The sequence below is a fragment of the Dermacentor variabilis genome, chromosome 6, assembly GCF_050947875.1.
Source record: "Dermacentor variabilis isolate Ectoservices chromosome 6, ASM5094787v1, whole genome shotgun sequence".
Classification (NCBI taxonomy): domain Eukaryota; kingdom Metazoa; phylum Arthropoda; class Arachnida; order Ixodida; family Ixodidae; genus Dermacentor; species Dermacentor variabilis.
In genome coordinates, this window is record NC_134573.1 from 197,651,447 (window position 1) to 197,672,069 (window position 20,623).

A 20,623-nucleotide genomic window follows, 5' to 3' on the forward strand; every position below is an offset into this window, starting at 1 on the left:
ATCTAGTTTCCTTTGGGGATGTTCCGGTGGCAGTTACCCCCCATTGTACCATGAATACCACCCGCGTCGTTGTCTTTGATGCAGATGTGGTGGAGCTATCTGAAGCTGAACTCCTGGAGGGCTGGAGTAATCAGAATGTTATCAGTGTCAAACGAATTAAGTTGAGGCGGGATGGAAAAGAAATTCAGACCGAACACCTAATACTTACTTTCAGTTCAAGTGCTTTGCCCGGAACCATTGATCCCAGGTACCTCAAGATTCGTGCTAGGCCGTATGTGCCAAATCCCCTTAGATGCTTCAAGTGTCAAAGGTTTGGCCACAGTTCCCAGAACTGCCGAGGTCGGCTGACTCTTGCCAAGTGTAGTGGCAATGAACACTCCTCTGCAACCTGCCAGAACATTCCACACTGTGTCAACTGTGATGGTGAGCGTGCCGCATACTTGTGGTGCTGCACATATTGAAAAAAAATTTAAATAAATCGTCACAATCAAAGTAAAGGAAAATATAACGTTCATAAGGCTCACAGGCGAGGGTCATACCTGCCAGCAAACAGCTTTGCCGAAGTGGTGCTTCAGGGGTCGGCGCCACAACGGCTCCCGTCGGCTGTCTGGCCCATACGCAGTAAGCCTACGGTGACTCCATCTGCCCCCTTGGCGGCTGCAGCTAGCGCTTCTCTGCCACCCCAGCAGAAGGGGCCATCGACTTCCGGGCTGGTGGCCTCAAAGGTCTCTTCCAAAGTGTTGAGGCCTTCAGGTCAAGCACAGCGCTCAGAAGAGCGTGTGTCCAGTGCCTCGCAAGAGGCGATGGACGCAACCACCAGCCAAACGACGCCATCAGCACCTAAGGAGCGGCGAGACTCTCACAATCGCTCCAAAAAAGACAAAGCTCTTGTCACGGCACCTGGAAAGGGCCCGTGAGCTAGTCTTCGTCTCTTAAGCACACAGCACACAATACATTTATCATAATGGAGACACAAATACTGCAATGGAATGTTAGAAGACTCATTCATAACCTTGACGATATTAGAGAACTCTTACACAAATATAATCTAATGTTGCTGTGTGTGCAAGAGACTCATCTAAAATGCACACAAACTTTCTTCGTCAGTACGCCATCTTCCGAAAGGACCATGACAAGGCTAACGACTCATGCGGCAGTGTAGCAATCCTTGCAGACAAGTCTGTAGCTTGTCGCCACACAGCCTTACAGACAACCCTTGAGGCAGTATCAGTTAGAGGCGTTCTTTTCGATAAGTTGGTAGCTGTTTGTTCCATATATATATACCCCCGAACTATCACCTCCAAAAAACAGGTATCTATAACCTCGTAAATCAACTTCTGGAACCCTACATACTCGTGGGTGATTTTAACGCACACAACACGTTATGGCGAGACACTCGATGTGACGCAAGAGGCCGACTTATTGAAAATTTTATTTTTACATCTGGCGCCTGCTTGCTTAATGAGAAGGAACCAACCTATTATAGCATCCGACACAACTCATGTTCATCGATAGATCAAGCAATGGGCTCTGCTTCTCTTCTGCCTTATCTGGAATAGAATCTAATCAATAATCCTTTTGGAAGTGACCACTTCCGTGTAACTTTAAACTTAATAATGCGGCATGACGACCCTCCAAATATTCCTCAGTGAAAAGTAGCATCAGCCGACTGGGAGCATTTTAAAGAATCAACTCATTTATCACCCAATTTTATAAACAATTTTAGTATAGATGATGCTGTCGCATATTTTAGCCCTTTTATTATTGACGCTGCTGAAGAGTATATCCCGCAAGCGAATGGCGGTTCACTTAGAAGACATGTTCCCTGGTGGAATGAAGACTAGAGATGTGCAAAAGAGGCAGAATAAAGCATGGGCCATATTACGTAGATTGCCAAATACAGAAAATCTCATTGAGTTTAAACACATAATATCGCAGGGAAGGCGAATATGACATCAGGTGAAGAGAGAAAGCTGGGAGAAGTTCCTTTCAGGTATATTCAAGGTATATTCCTTTCAAGTGCATATAGAAAAATATTTGATTTGCACTTGGTTTTCATTATTCGAATTTGCTTCGAAATTGAAAATTTTATGTTTGCATTGCCCCTAGTAGTTACATAAAAAATGTTTATCTTACAGTTTGTCTCAATCATGTGTGAACTTGTACAAGATTTTTCTGTAAAACATAGTGTTTCACTTTTCGTGACTGTGTTTGTTTCTTTATTTATTTATTTATTTATTTATTTATTTATTTATTTTTTCATACTGCAGGCCAACATACTGGCCCATGCAGGAGGGGTAATACAGTTGACAAGGTAATAACAATGCAACAAAGATAATAAAAAAATGTATATATAAACAGTGCATGAAAATGATGCATCCCATAGCCACGTTACAAAAATCACAATGCTTCCCTTAGCACAGTGACTACAACAAAATAATCGCACATTTGAATTTATATGTGGATCAAAATGCTGTGCCAAACAACAATCGGACTCTAAACATAACTAAATACAGGAAATTTCACATATGAAAACGAGAAAAATAGTGAAAAGATTTGTGTTTATGGTTGTGTTATTTTATGTAAAAAATAGTTTTCCAACGCATTTGTGAAGTTCCCTGATTGAAGTACTTCAACAGGGGGAGAATTCCATTCGTTTATAGTACGCGGATAAAAACTATTCATGTGAGATTTTGTTTTAGCAAATAATGGCGTAAGGGAAAAGTTGTGTCTATATATTGTTTTTCGTGCATTAAGAGGTGTTACATATTGAGGTACTTGAAGCCCGATTTTTCCATTTATGATGTTATGTAAAAACTGGAGACGACTAACTTTACGCCTGCGCTCTAGTGAAGTGATTGTATTCCTAAGCATTAGTAAGGACGGGGAATCCTCTCTTTTATATTTTCCAAAGATAAATCTAATGGCCTTCTTTTGTACTCGTTCCAAATTCCTGATGTCCTTTTTGGTACGAGGATCCCATACAACCGCTGCGTATTCGAGTTTCGATCGCACAAATGTGTTATATGCTAAAATTCTTGTGTTTACCGGAGCCTTCTTAAGTTTCCTTTTCAAGAACCATAATTTCCGCAAAGCTGCTGAACATGTAAGGGAAATATGGTCTGACCAGGAGAATCTGTTAGAGAATGTGACGCCTAAGTATTTGTATTGTTCAACTTCAGTTATTTTTGTGTCATTTAGAACATAGGAAAATATACTAGGTTCCTTTTTTCTTGTTACTCGCAGCAAGACTGTTTTATGTACATTTAATTCCATGCCCCAAAGTATGCACCAATTGGAAATTGCCATGACCGATTTCTGCAAGCATGCGTGATCATTTCGTGAAGCGATTTTTTTAAATACGACACAGTCATCCGCAAATAGATTGACATGCACATCATCGGGGATTGCGTCTATTATATTGCTACGGGCTAGTATTTCCAGTGACGAAGAACCGAGCAGTAAGAAGACGACGACGACGATTGGAAGCTAGCGCGGGATGTTGCCTTTTGGCCAACTGCGGCGTATTGCCTTGTAAATATCCTTGTTAATAAGCTTTTCGTCTGCATCTTCCTACGCAACATATCTGGTGGAGGTGGACGTTCCCTGTACCTCATCACGGAGCTTCGCAGTGAACATACGTCGAGCCTTCCTTCATGGCTCCCGGCGACGACAACCCGACTCCGCCGGCTCCGACACCTGCTGCCACTTCGACGACCTACATCACCCTCTCCGCTCCCCGTGATCCTGGCGTATTCTCGGCAAAAGATGGGGAAGACGTCGAGGACTGGATCAGCCTGTACGAACACGTCAGCCACAATAACCGGTGGGACCCTACTATCATGCTCGCCAACATAGCCTTTTACCTCGGTGGCACACCTCGAGTTTGGTATCGGACGCACGAAGATGAGCTGACCAGTTGGGATTCGCTTAAGCAAGAGCTTCGAGACTTGTTCGGCAATCCCTACGGTCACCAACTTGCCGCGCAGAAGGCGCTTTCGGGTCGTGTGCAGACGTCAACAGAGCCCGACGTCACGTACATTCAGGACGTCTTGGCTCTATGCCGCAAAGTTGACGCACACATGACTGAGTCCGACAAGGTCTCCCACATCCTCAAAGGCATTGCCGATGACGCCTTCAACTTGCTCGTATTTAACAACGTGGCGACGGTGGATGCAGTTATAAAAGAGTGCCGCCGCCTGGAACTCGCTAAAAGCCGACGTATCGACCAACAGTTTGCCTGTCTGCCCAACACCCCAGCGACATCTTCCTGTGCCGACGCTCCTCGTCCCAACAACACTGGCGATGTTACCAGGATTGTTTGGCGTGAGATCGAGGCTGCCTATCCGGCTGCGTTCGACTCCAGCCCCTCCAACGCACCTGCAGTCACTGTTTCCCTGATCCAGGCAGTTGTCCGCCAGGAGTTCGCCAACATGGGTATTCACACCATCTGCTCGGCCCATCGTCCTGATACCCACCCGGCTTCTTCGATTCCACCCCGTCCCGCACCTTCTTACCCACCACGTTTCCGCAACCCCTCTGAATGGCGCACTGGAGACAAGTCAATTTGTTTTCACTGCCATCGAATTGGGGACATTTCTCGGCACTGTCGCAGTCGCTGGAGTTCCCTGAACCAGTCTGCATATACTGCCTACTCTCGCCCCCCAGGTGGCCTTTCTCATCCCTATGCTGCCCGCTCAGATAATGCCGCCACCGATTCTCCTGCGCCGAACCACCCCTATTCTCGTTCGCCTTCGCCCCAACGATGACAATCTCGCTCCCCCCAGCCCCGTCGCTCATATTCGCCGACTCCCTTCGGGCGCCGCTTCCAGCCAGAAAACTAGACGATGCAGCGCCTCGAGGTGACGCTGCATTGCTCCCTACGCCGCCAAATCCTCTCCTGACGTTGCCCACTCATCTGAACCTTCTTGACGTGCAAGTCGACGGTATTCCTGTATCTGCTCTCATGGACACTGGGCCGCATTTGTCGGTTATGAGCGCTGATCTTCATAACCGGCTGAGGAAAATAATCACGCCCGCCACGACGCCTGTGTACCGTGTCGCCGATGGCGGAACAGCCCCTGTAATTGGTATGTGTGCCACCCGCGTCTCCTTCGCCGATCGCCCCACTACAGTGCTATTCACAGTCATCGCTCACTGTCCCCACGACATCATCCTCGGCCTAGACTTCCTCTCCGCCAGTACTCTACGCCTCGACCTGCCTGTTCTGGATCCCGCTGAACAACACCCTGCTCGCCTCAGTTCCGTCGACTTCGTTCGCTTGCCACCTTCAGCTCTGACTTACGTTGACTTCGTGTCATCCCCACCAGTGCCCGACGGTCACTACATCGCGGCTCCTATGCAAGACATCCTCCTTACACACGGGATCACAGTACCTCATACAGTTTTATCTATTACGGCGAATTGCGTCTGCCTGACAGTGGTCAATTTTGGCTTGACGACACAAGTGCTGCCAAGCGGGATGTCTCTGGACCAAAGTTTGCTCATTCGAGGATCACTCTGTAGCATCGATTTCAGTAGACGAGAATTCAACCGATCCTCCTCTACCATCGCAGTCAGCAGCTTGTACCATCGCCAACTTACAGAAAATGATTGCACCCGAGATGCCGTCCGAGCACGCTCGTGATACTTTTTACTTCAACGATCGTCCTTTGGCACAAACAACAGCTGTTAAACATTGCATTAATACCGGCGATGCCCCTCCTATTCATCGCCGCCCGTATCGAGCATCACCAGCTGAGCGTCAAGTTATTCACACCGAAGTTCGCAAAATGCTTGCCAAGAACATTATTGAACTGTCATGTAGTCCATGGGCCTCACCTGTTGTGCTCGTAAAAAATGAAGGATGGCTCATGGCGCTTTTGCGTGGATTATTGGCACCTTAACAGGGTTACCAAAAAGGACGTGTATCCCCTACCTCGTATTAATGACGCCCTTGACTGCCTCCACGGTGCTCGCTATTTCTCCTCTATTAACCTTCGCTCCGGCTATTGGCAGATTGCCGTGGACGATCTCGACCGCAAGAAGACTGCCTTTGTAACACCCGACGGTCTTTATCAATTCAAGGTGATGCCATTCGGCCTATGTAACGCTCCTGCCACTTTTGAACGCATGATGGACTCCCTTCTTCACGGTTTCAAATGGTCCACGTGCCTGTGCTACTTGGACGACCTTATAGTATTCTCCCCAACATTCGCTACGCACCTCGAGTGCCTCTCAGCAGTCCTGGACGTTTTTCGGCGAGCCGGTCTGCAACTCAACGCATCGAAGTGCCAATTCGGCCGTCGCCAGATTACCGTCCTTGGACATCTCGTTGACGTGAACGGAGTGCAACCGGACCCAGGCAAGATCCATGCTGTTATGCACTTCCCTGTTCTGAAGTGTGTAAAGGATGTGCGCAGCTTCATCGGCCTTTGCTTGTACTTCCGCCGTTTTGTGGAAAATTTCGCGGCCATAGCACGACCACTAACCGAGCTTTTGAAAAAAAGACGCCCCTTTCCAGTGGGGCGGTAACGAGGCCTCTGCACTCTCGCTTCTAATCAACCTTCTCACAATGCCTCCCGTTCTGGCCCATTTCGATCCTTCTGCGCCTACCGAAGTCCATACTGATGCCAGCGGTTACGGAATTGGCGCAGTACTGGCACAACGCCAGCGTGGCCATGACCGTGTTATCGCTTACGCCAGCAGGCTCCTCTCGCCCGCGGAGCGCAACTATTCCATCACTGAGCGTGAGTGTCTGGCCCTAGTTTGGGCAGTTGCGAAGTTCCGCCCATACTTATATGGCCGACCCTTTTCCGTTATCACAGACCATCACGCGCTTTGTTGGTTATGCTCCTTGAAATACCCTACAGGAAGACTTGGTCGCTGGGCCTTATGCCTCCAAGAATATTCATAATCTGTCACCTACAAATCTGACCGACTACACAAGGACGCTGACTGCCTTTCTCTCTACCTGGTTGATGAGCGTGATGATGCCAACAGTAGTACCGCCAACGACATTTTCTCTGCGTCTGCCTTCGCTAACATAGCCGATGAGCAGTACCGAGACCTATCGCTGCGAGTACTCATCGAGCGTCTGCACGCTACACCTACCGACGCATCCGTTCGCCGATATGTCCTCCAGGGCGGCATTCTGTACCGAAGGAACTTCCTCCCTGATGGCCCTGATCTTCTTGTCGTGCCAAAACATCTACGACAGACTGTGCTCTTTGAGATGCATGACGCACCCAGTGCAGGACATTTTGGGGCAACCCGCACGTACGACCGCGTCCGCCGCCGCTTCTATTGGTCTGGTCTCGCTCGCTCCATCCGACGCTATGTTGCTGCCAGTGATACCTGCCAGCGTCGGAAAACACCTCAGGTGCTACCTTCCGGTTATTTACAGCCGATCACCGTCCCTGTGGAACCGTTCTTTCATGTTGGATTAGACCTCCTCGGTCCCTTTCCCACGTCATCCTCTGGGAACAAATGGGTAGCCGTCGCAACTGATTACGCCACCCGATACGCTATCACGCGAGCTCTCCCTACCAGTTACGCCACTGACGTCGCGGACTTTCTCTTGCGTGACATTATCTTAGTGCATGGCGCCCCGCGACAGTTGCTTACTGACCGTGGTCGTAACTTCCTCTCGAAATTTATCGCCGACATTGTGCATTCCTGCTCTATTCAACACAAGCTGACTACCTCATACCACCCTCAAACCAATGGCCTGACAGAGCGGTTAAACCGTACTATTACCGACATGCTGTCCAAGTACGTTTCAAAGGACCGCCACGGCTGGGACGTTGCCCTTCCTTACGTCACATTTGCTTATAATTCTGCCCGGCACGACACCGCCAGATTTTCTCCATTTTATCTACTCTACGGTTGCGAACCGACCTTGTCCCTTGACACGGTACTTCCTCCTGCTGCGACCTCAACAACCGAGTATGTGCACGACGCCATCGCCCTCGCCGACCATGCACGTCAGCTTGCCCGTGCTGCTCGACTGACGGACTCGCAAACCACGCAGCAGCGTCAGTACAACGCCCGCCACCGTGACGTACAGTTTTCGCCTGGTGCACTCGTGCTCCTGTGGTCGCCCTCTCATCACATCGGACTTTCAGGAAAGCTCCTTTTTCGATACACAGGGCCCTACCGCGTGCTGCGCCAGGTGACGCCTGTGACGTACGAAATTGCTCCTGTGAGCTCAACCTCATCATCTACTCTGGCATCTAGTGATGTCGTGCATGTCAGTAGGCTCAAGAGCTACTACACTGCTTCAGAATCCGGCCTTTAGTCGCTCCGGGACGGCGCTTTTGCCGCCGGGGGTAGTGCTATGGGATAGTATTTCCTATGACGAAGAGCCGAGCAGTAAGAAGACGACGACGACGATTGGAAGCTAGCGCGGGCTGTTGCCTTTTGGGCAACTGCGGTGTATTGCCTTGTAAATATACTTGTAAATAGCTTTTTGTCGGCGTCTTCCTACGTAACAATATCATTAATATAGATCAAAAATAAAAGCGGTCCTAATATGCTGCCTTGCGGTACGCCTGAAGTTACCTGATGGACAGTTGAGGAACATTTATTAACTCTTTATTTAACAGCAAATCCACTAAATTGACAGTGGTGGGGAATAATGGAATTCCCAAGTCTGCAAAATGTTTGGTGGAGCCTTTGCTCATTTCCTGGGGCTTCCCCTAATTGTGTTTCTAGCCAATAGGGAATGGGTCAGTGATTCATTTGTGGCTCGTTTTGAGCTGCATTTATTGTATGTACAGTGAAGAGGTTTTTTTGACAGGTGCCCTACTACCTGGGCTCCTCATGGAAGGGCCGGGCCGAGCTGTCAGCAAGCTTGGACGAGAGCCGAGTGGTTGGCATGCAGCCCCAGCAGGCGGAACGCATGCACCGTCATCTCAGCATCACCATCCACCCGGCCGACAGGGGCAGCCTCGACCTGTCCCTTTATGCTCCCTACTGGATTATCAACAAGACAGGCCTGCCGCTGCAGATCAGGGTCAGTGGGCTTTGGCAAGTGATGAAAGGAGGTGCACATTCACTATGAATGCACAAAAGAGACAATGGACAGATGCGCACTTGATACTGAAGTTTGCTTAGCATCACTTACTACTGTGTTCTATGCATTCAAGACAATCTAATCACAACAGCTTGGCTGATGCTTGTCAAGTTAAATGCTACGTATGTCACGAGGATCCCATCCTCGTCGCCAGTGTCAGCACCATCGTTCAGCACCACCACGCTGTGGAGCGTCCGTATATCGGAGGGTGCCTCGAGCCCTCCCTTGTTCACGAACCCGGGTAGATCCTGACAACGTATATTGCATGACATCAGAAACAAGTCCGACTAGTTGTCTGGTCAAATGATTCAAGGCAGTGCTCGCGCAAGCTCTTTCTTTTTTAATCTAGTAAACCTCAATATAACTGACTTCAATATAATGAAATTCTCTATATAACGAAGTATTTAGCTTTGTATAACTTGTCTATAGAACACCATAGATGTAGAAGTCCAGTGCAGTTAAAGTTCGATATAACAAACTTCAATATAACGTCATTCTCAATATAACGATGTATTTCATTTTCTAAATGTTTTTGTCCATTGAACACCATGTATTTTAACCTCTATATAATAAAGTGTGTTTATACACAATTTCAGTATAACGAAAGTTCGCTACCACCATGAAGGAATATTGAAACAATAAATGGAAACTTCTGCTGACACAGGTGGTCAAATGGTCGAAATACATGCAGCTGCTTGTGAACGTACCTCTCAAACCGCACAACCAATAGTGATTGCTGAAGCAAAGCAGCGTCACATTCTGTATAAAGTCCAAGAGCGATAAGATCCTATTGTGCCCTGAGTACTGTATGTTTTACGTGCAAGTGAAAGCATGTGAAGGTGAGCTGAGAAGGATTGTGGTTTAATCAGCGGCAGCATCTTGTACGATCAAGGGGAAAGGTGGGGAATGGAGTGAGCTCGCAATAATGCAATCAAGTGCACATGAGGGTGGTAGGTGGAGGACGGGAGGAATGGAGGCCAGGGTGGCATATGTCTGGTTTTTTGCATGGCCATAGCTGCACATAGCTGTTGGCACCACTGAGCGCATATTCAGCCCACGCGCTGTGCTTTAGAAGTTAATTGGTCACTTGCACAAAGTATATGCGCTTGGAGATGATGACATGGTATCATGTGCGCTGCCTTCCCACAACTGGAGGTTGCATAATCTCGAGTTTTGGAGACACGTAGACGAAGCATTGCACCCCAGCACTTTTCATGATAGCGTCGTCCCAATGCAGGCAACACTATCAGATGAGGGGGCAAAGTGAATGCGCAAGCACGGCTGACTTTGCTTCATACCGCCGATGTGAAGATGTTGTTAGCAAGGCATGAAACCATATCTTTTGTCACTGACTCCCAAATTTAGCAATTTTTTTTATCTCATTCAGATTTGCATTTTCCGATTGCTTAATAATTCGAAAAACGTTGTGGACCCTTCTGTATAAGAAAACTGCATCGGCAACTGTACTGTGCATCGGAACATCACACTGTTCTAACATCCTTGTTTGTAGTCTTTTGTGTATCAAATATATTTTGCTGCACAATTTTTTGGTTTGTTATTTTACTGTAGTTCTCTACACAGCAAAATCAAACCTTGATACTGTTGGCCAAGAGATCGAGCAGACTTGCTGTCTGGTGGGCGCTGACAGTACCACGGATAGTATGGATCGCACCACACATTGTCTGCTGTGCTCAACATGTTACATGTGCACGTATGGCATGCATATCTTTAAGGACCATTTCTTCTGTGGTTTTAGCACTGCCCCAAAATCTCGTTTGCATTTTTTGACAATGTACAGAAGCAGTTAGCCTTGCGCTGTTGTAGTAAAATCAATGACTGCCCATGTCGAGTGCGCAATTTGTGACTGCTACACCCACTGCTCACCACAATTATACTTAATTATATTTTATTGTCACTTTGTGTTTCAGCTGAACTACAGAAAGCATTGTCACTCATTTTAAAGAAATGAAGGGTTTGCAGCGATACATGAATGCTGTGCTTTAGAGACTTGTCAAGATGTGTTGATCACTCCGCAGTCCCTGTGATAAAAAGCCACATTAGTGAGGTGACATGCATATCACACAGCAAGCACTCATTAACACACCATACAATTTATGTTGTAATAACTGCATCATGATAATTGCAATAATTGCATAACTCTCGCTTTGTGGTAACATGGTAGCCTGAGGTGTTCTTTAATATGTGGTTCTGATTCCACGAGGGTGAGATTATTTTGCCTCACAAGTAAATTGTAACTTTTCTATTTTGACTCGCTACTACAAAAAGAAAGTTAAAATTTGGAGGATGCTTAAGCATCACCTTTAAGAGTGTAACACGATAGCATTCAATGATCCCTGACTGCTTCTGATGCTTCCCGGCAACCGCAGCTTATGTAACCTAAATATTTACCTGGAAATGCTGGTAGTGAAGGCTATGCATGATGGCAAGTTTTCTGGTAGAAATGCAGCCTCTTGCGTGGGCTGATCCCAGAGGTAGTGCGCAGCCACACCAAGAAAATTGCATAATTTTTAGATTTCTCTTAATGTGTCACGCTTTTAATATTTCAATCTGAGAAGATTTATGATAAAAGGCTTGTGCTCTTGTTTCTTGTTTCAAGATATTTGTTTGTGGGCTCTCATTCCCAAAATTCCGAGGAATAACTTTCTCAAGAATATAAGACAAAGTATAAGCAACTTTAGTGATAAAATGGTGTGGCAATATAACCCACATATACTGCAAGGTGCAGCGGTGGCGTAGAGGTAGAGCATCCGCCTCGCGTGCAAGAGGACCGTAGTTCTAATCCCAGTGCCGTGCAATTTTCCTCCGGATTAAAAAAAAAAGAAAATGCGTGTTGATAAAATTGCATAAACAGGCCTGGAGTGCAGCCTGATCCTGGTGACCAGAACCGGTAACGCACTCCCTCACCAAAGCAGGATTGGCCACCCTGGTGCAGTACTTGGCCGCAACCTCCTATATGAATACAACAATAAAACCCCGGGCCCAGTCTCTTGCAGCTGCGAAGCAACTGACCACCACGGCGGCGGTCAGACCTGCGATGCAGCAGAGGGTGCTAAGAATCCCTGGTTCCGGACAGGCCGCCATTGGAATCTGAACCTGGCAACATTTAACGCTAGAACGTTATCTACTGAGGCGAGTCTAGCAGTGCTATTGCAGGAAATAGAGGGCAGTAAATGGAATATAATAGGGCTTATTGAAGTTAGGAGGGCAAAAGAAGCATATACAATGCTAAAAAGCGCGCACGTCCTATGCTGCCAGGGCTTAGTGGAGAGACGAGAACTAAAAGTCGGATTCCTGATCCTGTTACGAAAGCATAAAAGGAGAGAGAGGAAAGAGAAGATTGCGAGACGCTGGCTGCGGCATGTTGTTACTAGTCAGCCATCTTAACCCCATTGACTCTGCTTTTATATACATTGTAAATACAGTCTTATACTTCCAACATTCCCATAACAATATGATTGTGGTAATGTGTGTCCGCCAAGAAAGTTCACTGCAGAGGGTGATACCAAGATACTTTGGTGACTGGACGCTTTCTATAGGTGAGTTAGCAACTGCATAAGAAAAAATAAAAGGGTTGTGTTGACGATGAAATGAGACCAGTTTGAATTTTTTAGCATTTAGTGTCATTAACCAGAGGCCACACCTTTCATAGACGTGGTTAAGGTCATCTTGAAGGGTAGCTTGATCCGAAGTGTTAATAATAGTATGATAAATTACATAGTTGGCGAACATATGGAATTTATACGATACTTAGAGTGCCAGATCATTAATATATATGAGGAACGAAAGCGGGCCTAGCACAGGCCCTTGTGGTATGCCCAGTCTTATAAGGAGAGTGCTTGAGCTGTGATTCTTGATAGAAACGAACTGAGAGCACTTACCTAGTTAGGAATTCTTTAATCCATGCTAGAATATTAGAGTGCAAATTTAAAACGATGAGTTTTAGTAATAGACATTGGTGTGGTACGTTGTCAAATGCTTTCATGAAATATTTAAAAAATGCGTCGGTCAAGGTTAGAATGTAGGTCTAAGATGAAGATTGCCAATTGGGTTTCACAGAATAGTACTCTACGAAACCCATGCTGAGCCGGATGAAGGAAATTGTTGAAATCTAGAATGGTGATGATATGTGAATAAATGGCATGTTCCACGAGTTTGCAAGGCGCGCTGGTTAAGGAGATGGGACGATAGTTTAACGGAGAATCTTTTATACCTAATTTGTGAGCCGGAATGACCCTCCCCATATTCCAGTCATCCTGTAAGGTTCCTGTTGAAAGCGACTGAGCAAACAGTAGTAAAGATATATGGCTTCAACATGTTTTGTGTTTTTTAATATCTTTTAATTGATTTTGTCAGCTCCAGTAGGTGATGAGAGTTTAATTCTGTCGATAAGGTTCGTGATGCCTTGCGTAGTGAATTCGATCGATGTCATTGCTGAAAGTATTACGCTAGGCAGAGCGGGAAATGATGAGTCAGTTTTGTCTGTAAAAATGAAAACAAACGCACGGTTAAATATGTCAGCGCATTCACTATCAGTAGATTCCTTGGCTGCGGTGTTCATGAGAGCAATGGCACATGTTCCTTGCGGGTTTATTATTTCCCAAAACCTCCTGGGGTTATTCGTTAGAATTTTTGGTAGGTCAGTTAGAAAAAAAGTTTTGTTTCGGCACAGCAAATTGCATCATAATAAATATCCTCGGCTACATAGTATTTATCCCATACATCTGTACACGGGTTCCGTTTTGCTGCACTGTAAAGATTTTTTTTTTTCTAATATTTTCAGATTGTCTGAGAACCACTATCTTTGGCGGTTTGCACGAAAATTGATACAGGAAATAAATTTGTTTGTTAGTTCATTCATCTTGTTTCTGAAAACTCTCCAGTTATCAACGACAGATCGGTGATGAAATATAAATTGAAAAGACGGCAGAAAAGCATCTAGTTCGTTGTTAATTCCTTCGTAATTTCCTCTGTTGTACGTGCACATGGTTTTCTTGAACATTTTGCCGGGAATGGGGGTAAACCCTAAGATAGCATGAATGACCTTATGGTCACTAATTTCATGCAGGTAAATAATCAGCGATAAGCTTTCGGGGTTGTTAGTTAGAATTAAATCCAGAGTGTTTGATGATCCATGCATAACTCGAGTTTGTTCGAGCACCACTTGCCTCAGGTCAAAGTTTAAACACAAGTGAATGAAGTCACTAGCTTCACAGTTACCAGCAGTTAGAGGGACTATGGTTTGCCAGTTTATACTTGGATAGTTAAAATCTCCCAAGAAAGGAATTTGTGCATTGGGGTGTTTCCTAGTAATCTAGAGGAGTGCGTCGTTAAGTTTGTGCACTAATTTTGGCTTACTGATACAAGCCCTGTAGCAGACATTAAGGAGGACGGTTTCTGGTGGGGCGCTGCACTTGAACCATAATATTGTTGCGAATTATGTTTATTTACAGGGTGAAACGAGGTCTGAGAGGGAAGCTACAGGCTAGGCCCAGTCGGCGCAGAGTACCCCGAGATCATGCGCGCACACTCTACTTCTTCTTTCTCTGCCTCAGTTGCGCAGTGCTGCGACATTTTCCCCGGGGCACACGAAGCTCGCTGAGCAAGTTAAAGGGACCTGTGATGGTACTGCTTTAGTCTGGCCACATGAACAACTTGCATCGCACGTGAACGTCGATTACTTGCAGTCACTTTGGCGACGACATAGCTCACATCACTGAAGTGGCTGAGTATAACGAATGGTCCGGTGTAAGTGGCGAGAAACTTGCGGTACAATCCCTTTTTGCAAACAGGTGTCCACAACCAAACATAATCACCGGGAGGAAAGCTGACGGGGATATGCCGCGCATCATAGCAAATCTTGCTGTTGCCTTGTGAGGACAACGTCCTAAGATGCGCCAGTCGACGTGCTTCCTCAGCACGACACAGAGTTTGGGCGATGGAAGGATCTTCTTGGCGTGATAAAGGTATAATAGTGTCCAGAAAGCTCTGGGGAGTGCGTGCATACAGCAAAAAGAACGGCGCATATCCAGTAACTTCGTGCTTGGCACTATTGTACGCGTACGTTACAAAAGGTAAGACGGCGTCCCAATTCTTGTGATCAGCAGCGACATACATTGATAACATGTTGGTAAGGGTTCAATTCGTCCGCTTCATGAGGCCATTGGTTTGCGGGTGGTAAGGAGTGGAATGACGATATGCAGGAGCACAAAGCCGTAAAAGTTCTTCAATGACGTCGGCGGTGAATTGCCGTACACGGTCACTGATGACAACACGGGGAGTGCCGTGACTGAGTATGACATGATGCAACAGAAATGAAGAGACATCTGCTGCAGTGGCAGATGGAAGTGCCGCCGTTTCCGTGTAGCGAGTAAGGTAATCTACGCATACTATAATTCAGCAGTAGCCAGCTGACGTCTTTGGGAGCGGGCCAAGCAAGTCGATGCCGACTTTTTCTAAGGGTAACGTCGGTGGCCTAACTGGTTGTAAATAGCCTGCTGGGGCCGTCGTCGTTTGCTTGTGGCGCTGGCAAACAGTACAGCTGGCGACATACTGTTTCGTTGTTTTCCAGAGCTTGGGCGAGAAAAATCTCTGTCTAAGTCAGTGTAGTGTGCGTGCAAAGCCATGGTGCCCGGATGTGATATCGTCATGCATGGAACGAAGGACAGCAGGGCGCAGGCTTTTGGGCACAACTAGAAGCAATGGGGGACCATCAGCCGAGTAATTTTTTTTGTACAGCAAACCATTATGAAAAGTAAAAGGGGTTGTTCCTGCTGGCTCACATGCAGCTGCCCATAGAGATTTCAAGGTAGGGTCGCAACGTTGCTCGCTCTCGAAGGTACGCAGGTCTGGAAAGTCGGAAGAGATGGAAACTAGGTAGTCATCGAAGTCATCATCCTCAGCTTTAGTGTGCGGCGAAGGGAGACGGGATAGGCAGTCAGCATTCGTGTGACAGCGTCTGCTCTTGTAGTTAACGGAAAAGCTGTACTCTTGAAGGCGCAAAGCCCAGCGGGCCAACTGGCCAGACGGGTCACATAGCCCAACCAGCCAACAGAGTGAATGATGGTAAGTCACTATCGTGAATGCGTGGCCATGCAGTTACGGACAGAACTTCTGAATGGTGAAGACGACTGCTAGGCGCACGAGTTCAGTAATGGTGTAGTTTGTCTCCGTTTTTGTACGTGTCCTACTAGCATAGGCGATGACATGCTCACGGCCACCGCAGAGCTGAACAAGTACAGCACCAACACCTGCACCGCTGGCGTCAGTATGCAGCGATCCAGAAGTCAACAAAAATTTCAGCTGTTGAAACGCCGACTCGCAGTCACCAGTCCACAAGTATGGGGTGTCTTTGTGAAGGAGAGACGTGAGGGGAGAGGCAAGCTGTGCGAAATTCTTGATAAAGCGCCAGAAATATGAGCAAAGGCCCAAGAAGCTTCGCAGATCTTTCACCATTTGTGGCTGTTGGAAGTTGCGAACCACTGCTATCTTTTCAGGGTCTGGTCGTATGCCGTCTTTGTCGACCAGAAAGCCTAGTACGAGGGCTTGATGCTCACCGAAATGACATTTCTTTGAGGTTAAAATAAGGCCAGCTTGCTGGATACAGTCAAGAACGATCGACAGGCACTGATTGTGCTCGTGAAATGTCCGGCTGTAAATAATGACGTCGTCTAAATAGCATATGCAAATTTCCCATTTGAGTCCGCAGAGCACAGTATCCATAAATCGCTCAAATGTCGCTGGAGCGTTGCATAAGCCAAAGGGCTTAACGTTGAACTCAAAGAGACCGTCAGGTGTCACGAAGGCTGTCTTCTCCTTGTCTGAGGGGTGCATGGGAATTTGCCAATATCCTCACCATAAATCAACAGAAGAGAAATACGACGCGGAGTGGAGGCAGTCGACGGCGTCATCTATTCATGGTAGGGGGTACACGTCTTTCTTTGTGACGGTGTTTAGGCGGCAATAGTCCACACAGAATCTCCATGAGTTGTCTTTTTTCTTTTACTAGGATCACAGGAGCAGCCCAAGGGCTTCATGATTCCTGGATCACTCCTTTCTGTAACATTTCTTCGACCTGCTCGGCGATGACTTTTCTTTCTGAAGGTGAAACGCGGTAGGGCTTCTGACGAATTGGCGTTGCCTGCCCTGTATCGATGTGGTGTTGCATACGAGATGCCGGTGGGGTATGGGACGCTCGTTGGCCTTGAGCAAAATCAAACACTGTGGCGTAGCGAGTGAGCATAGCTTCCAGCAGACACTGCTCACTAGAAGACAACGACTTGTTAATCATGCGCTTAAAGTCAGCAGAATTATCATGGTTGGAATCGGGGTTGGATTTTTTTTCAGCAGTTGACATTTTGACCGTTCCGACGCTGACAATGGCTTGTTCATCAAAAATTGCCAGTTTAAGTCCTAGCGGCAATGTTATGGATTGGGTTGAAACGTTCATTGTCCACAAATGAGTACAACCATCAGTGGTTACAACGAGGGAGCGAGGGACTATCACATTTTTTTTTTAGCGCATTGTTATAATCGGGCTCGGCTAAACCACAACAAGAACCTGTACGAGGGCGAGAAGTATTGACAGGTACAAACATTGCAGTCTGAGGGGGCAAACACACATTTTGTGACACGGAGAGAACATTGGCGGCATCACTGGTGCTATCTGTCATAGAAGTTCGTGTGTCGCGGCGAAGAGAAATTGCGCCACTTCCACAATCCAAAGTTGCCCCCCAGTCACGCAAGAAATCAATTCCTAAAATAATGTCATGCGTTGTACGTGCAAGCACAGTAAATTCACTTCGAAATGTCTGGTCCCCTATCGTAACTGAAACAGAAGAGACCCCAAGTGGGTGTAACATTTCCCCGCCAACTCCACGAAAGGTAGCGTTCCGATCCCAAGAAAACATAACTCTTTGTCCAAGACGATTTTCGAAGGACAGGCTCATAACAGAAACTGCCGCCCCGGTGTCAACTAAAGCAAAAGCACTCACATTGTCAACTAAAATGCACACTTTGTTTATAAACAATTTTGCGCAAGGGGGTCTTGATGAAGATGAACATATTGCGGCCTCACCCATGTCGGTCGCACCAGCTAGTTTCCCAGCGGCGGTGGTGATAACAAGCGACGGCGAGGGGATAGAGAGCGTCGTTGTCATGTCGGTGGTGGTGTGAGGCTGCGATCGGAAACGGGGGAGTCACTGCGGTTCGTGCATCCCTGCTGCAGCGGCTGGAAGGAACTGGGATACGGCCAGGGCTCATCAGCGGGCACGCGAGGTGTGTAGGAATTAAACTGCGGAGCATGCTGCTGGCGGCGGTGGCAATACCTAGCAATGTGTCCAGGCACACCGCAGCTGTAGCAAATGCGTGAGTCGCAGCTTGTCGCGGGTGACACCGGTGACATGGGTGTCATGGGTAGAAACATACTCTCAGGCTTGTTGTAGGAGGTAAGAGCCCGCGGAACAAACCGTTGTGGTGCATCTTGTTGGTGTCCCAGACTTCTGTGTTGCGGTGGCAAGTTGCTGCTCTTCGTACGATCAGCATAGGTCCTGCGAGGTCCTCGGTAACTCTGAGGTGCCCAGGTGGCCGGTGGCACACGAGAGCGATGATCAAATGCACACTGATGGCACACATGAGCATCGTCAACAACTTTAAGGCGTTCAAGCTCTTCTTTAACGACTTGCCGTATCACCGAGGAGATGTCATGGGCAGGGACGGACACACTTGCAATAGCGGTGACATTCTCCAAGCCTCCGAACTTTTGTCCAATCCTTCTCATTTTCAGCGCTTCAAATGCCCGGCAGTGTTTCTTCAGATCAGACGGAGTACTAAGATCTTCCTTCATTAGAACAAAATTATAAACATCTTCAGCGATTCCTTTAAGCAGATGTCCTACTTTGTCCTCGTCTGTCATGGTAGCGCTGACGATTCCATGTAATTTCAGAACAGCCTCTATGTACGTTGTACATGTTTCGCCAGGTAGTTGAGCTCGTCGAGAAAGCGTCTGCTCAGCCTTCTCTTTCTTAGAGAACGGGTCCCCGAAGCACTTGGTGAATTCTTCTACAAAATTATCCCAGCTTGTAAGAACGGTCTCGTGGTTTTCAAACCAGAGGAGCGCGGTTCCAGCGAGAAAAAAAAAACACGTTATCGAGCCGCTTCGTAGTGCTCCAGTGGTTGTGGCAACTCACTGTGTTGTAGTGTTTAAGCCAGTCGTTGACGTCTTCGTTCGCCTTCCCCAAAAAGGTGGGTGGCTCTCGCAGCGGTGTCCAGTAGCCAGCCTGGCCTGCGTGATTGCTGTCTGGTCTGCCGCAGGTGGGATTGTCATTGCCTTCTCCGGAATTGGCCATGTCCGCTGCTTGTGGTCGTAAACCGGCCAAGCGTCTACTCCGTCAGACAGTTGGTAGAGCTGGGTCGTCCAGGATCGTACAAGATTTACCTCGCACGTCCACCAAAGATGTTACGAGTGATGTTTATTTACAGGTTGAAACGAGGTCCGAAAGGTGAGGGCCTTTCAAAAGTACGATCCCTTTTGTTTTGAAGGAAGTAAACTTTACTATTACCGGTCTTTGGCGGCCTATGCTGTGGCGGCCTAGAGGGTGAGCGTGCTCTATGTGTTTAGGTTTGATTACCAGGTTCAGGCTATCAAGGCAGTGCTGAATGATTATTTTCTCTGATTGTTTGTAAGATTACTTTTCATTTGGGTCGGAACGTCCATAGAATACTAGGTTATTTCTTCTCGAGCTGTTCTCGAGGTCATCAGGACATGAATCTAACTCGGAAAGCCGTTGAGCAGTCCCGCAGTGCTAGTTTGAAGTGTTTCGAGTTCGGTTCGCAGGGTGCTAAGACACTCTCGCATTAGGTTTCAAGATCAGCTATTTGTTTCCTTAGGGAAGATATTGTTTTATCTATTGCTACAAGCTGATTTTTGAGGTCTTGCACTTCAGTGATAAGTGTTGACCGTCCAGCGGTCAACTTTTGTAGTTCGGCCAAAACAGCATGAAAATTAGGTGGTCCCAGATTTGTTTCAACATTGCCCGGCATCAGCAGCAGAGCGCGAGCAACATTGACACATTCAAAAGCAAGACACAAGCAGCACTGCAGGCTCGGCAGCTGTACCAAGTAATAACTACTAATTTTTTTAACGAAAAGGTTATATCAACCACCAATCTGCATGACGTAGCCAAACATATTAACGGCCCATGCAGTGGCACAGCCGCAGAGCCCACAGTGTGCCAAAGGTGGGTGTCGTTTTTTTATAGCTGACTTGTGCTGTGCTGTCGGTCATAGATGCCGACTACAGGTGAGCTCCGGGGCCCGAGCCTCCTCCAGAGTTTTCCAGGCCGAGCAGAGTCCCCCTCCCCTTCCCCGGCGATGCCGAAACCTACCCTCCAACACCCTCTCCCACCCCCGTCACACACACATCGAAAATGTAATTACCAGAGTTTTCTCACCCACATGCACCCAGACTTTCGCTTTATTTCTGCAAATCCTGACAATAGGAGGACAAGTGCATTACAAGCAATAGCAGCG

At 47.2% G+C, this 20,623-nt stretch overlaps 1 protein-coding gene across 3 annotated transcripts in view; it reads left to right on the top strand.

Moving 5' to 3' along the window:
• LOC142586048 (intermembrane lipid transfer protein VPS13A-like) overlaps window positions 1–20,623 on the top strand; it is a 935,034-nt gene that overhangs the window by 572,992 nt on the left and 341,419 nt on the right. For all 3 annotated transcript variants that reach the window (XM_075697293.1, XM_075697294.1, XM_075697295.1), the window contains one exon: window positions 8,801–9,016. In XM_075697293.1, coding sequence (XP_075553408.1) covers window positions 8,801–9,016 — 216 coding nt within the window. The remainder of the gene's footprint in view (window positions 1–8,800; window positions 9,017–20,623) is intronic.